The following is a 2,146-nucleotide window of genomic DNA, read 5'->3' on the forward strand; positions in this document are numbered from 1 at the left end:
AATCAGTAACAGTAGGCCACTCAAATATTCCTGATCAAATAATAAAACTCATGAGTTGATTAATCCAAATGAATGAATGAAAGGCATGTTCTTGTGTGAATCTGAGATGAACAAATCAAAGATTAATTGTCTATGGATATGGAGAAGATGGGCAGGTGCTTCAAAGAATCATAATCTATGGATATAAAGATAGGCAGGTGACTATATGAGTGGGTGAATAAACTTACAGATGGATGGGTGGAAAAATGGATGTATGTATGGACAATAGATGTCCAGGTTAGTGAATAGAATGTGTGAATGGATGAGTGGATGGATAGAAAGATGAGCACATGGATGGATGTAAGACAGAAGGAAAGGAGGCAGGACAGGATGGATAGGTAGATGGATGGGTGGATAGATAGATATATGGATGGATGTAAATACAGAAAGACAGAAGGAGGGAAGGAAGGTTGAATTGATGTATATATGTAAGTATGTATAGACAGAAAGACAGAAGGAGAGAAGGAAAGTTTGATTGATGGATGGCTGGATAGATGGATGGATGCAAATACAAAAAGACAGAAGGAGAAAAGGAAGGTTGGATGGATGGATGGATATAAATATAGAAATACAGAAGTAGGGGAGGAAGGCTGAATTGATAGTTTGATCAATCTTTAAATGATTGGAGGAAACAACAGAAAACGGGTCAGCCAATTGCTCATTCACATACCACCACAGCACTGCTTCAGTTTAGAGGAAAGCAAACAAAGCCTTCAGAGCTCCAGATTAAGAGGCCCAATTCTCTCACCCCCCAAAGCCAAAAGGGAGTTGTAGATCACCCAACTGTCCACTCATGGCGCACCTGCAACATGGGGGTACTTGAGCATGATCAGGAAGCTGTAACGGAGCGTTGTGCTGGTGGTCTCGGTGCCAGCAAAGAAGAGAGAGAGCACAGAGATCACGAGGTTCTGGTGATGGAACTCTGTATGGTGGTTGGACTTCTCCTGGTTCCAGATGGGAGAGAGAAGGGAGGATGAGGGGTGACTGAGTCCTTGCAGTGAGATGCATGCACCTTTCTAGTCACTGTGCTTGTGTCTCACACTATCTGGACCACTGGGCTTGTGTCCCCTCAGCAGTGCATACCACTTGTCTCATTGCCTCTTAGCCTCTTTTCATTCAGTCTTCACTCTACTTATTTGCACTTTAGAATCTCACTTCTCTGTCTTTTTTTTGTCATTTCCAGATTTATTTTATGTATATTTATGTGCATGTGACTGTGAATGTCTGCACCGGGTACGTGTATGTGTGTGTGTATGTGTGTGTATCTGTGTGTTTGTATTTGTGTGTGTATATCTGTCTGTAGCTCTGTGTGTCTGTGTCTGTGTTTGCCAGAAAAGCTAGGAGACAACCTTGGAGTCCATGGAGGTAGAGTTACATACGATTATAAGTAGCCCAACCTAGGTTTTGGGAAAGGAACTCCGGTCATCTGCCATAGCAGACAGGGTTTCTAACATGAACCATCATCTGCTTTTCATCCTTTGCCCTGTGTTTCATCCCTAGCCACACCCCTTCTCTTCCCCTATGTCACTTTCTCCTCCCTTTCTCTCCCCCCCCAGAGGTTCTGCATCTCCTCCACTCTGTTTCTTCCTCTCCTCACCATCCTCTGTCCCCTTCCATCTTTTTCTCTGACACCATCCCCATCCTTCACCTCACTCACCCCCTCTCTCATCTATGCAGGACTAACCTTCTCCATGCGCAAAAGGTAGGTATCAATGAAGTCTCGTGGAGCACTGGGGTCCAAGGTGGCCTTGTGCTGCTCCACGCTATGGCCAATGTAGTCAAGGATTTCCTGAAGGTTTTTGGAGATTTGTCTGTGGACACCAGGAAAGTACTTCAGGACGGCAGAGAAGAGCTCAAACACCTGCAAGAAGGAGAGACTCAGGGAATCACCTGGAGCATTTGGGTCACAGGAAGTGGGCAGTTGTCTTAGTCAGGGTTTCTATTCCTGCACAAACATCATGACCAAGAAGCAGGTTGGGGAGGAAAGGGTTTATTTAGCTTACACTTCCATGTTGCTGTTCATCACCAAGGAAGTCAGGACTGGAACTCAAGCAGGTCAGGAAGCAGGAGCTGATGCAGAGGCCATGGAGGGATGTTCTTTACTGGC

The 2,146-nt window shown here is 45.0% G+C and overlaps 1 protein-coding gene across 1 annotated transcript in view; it reads right to left on the reverse strand.

The window, feature by feature from the left end:
• LOC110315594 (cytochrome P450 2B19) overlaps nucleotides 1-1,900 on the reverse strand; it is a gene marked incomplete at both ends in the record, with an annotated part of 4,920 nt that extends 3,020 nt beyond the window's left edge. The window contains 2 exons of the mRNA XM_021189606.1: nucleotides 842-983; nucleotides 1,724-1,900. Coding sequence (XP_021045265.1) covers nucleotides 842-983; nucleotides 1,724-1,900 — 319 coding nt within the window. The remainder of the gene's footprint in view (nucleotides 1-841; nucleotides 984-1,723) is intronic.
• Between the last annotated feature and the right edge of the window lie 246 nt (nucleotides 1,901-2,146).

The sequence above is a fragment of the Mus pahari genome, unplaced genomic scaffold (genome assembly GCF_900095145.1).
Source record: "Mus pahari unplaced genomic scaffold, PAHARI_EIJ_v1.1 scaffold_14571_1, whole genome shotgun sequence".
In the NCBI taxonomy this organism is placed as follows: domain Eukaryota; kingdom Metazoa; phylum Chordata; class Mammalia; order Rodentia; family Muridae; genus Mus; species Mus pahari.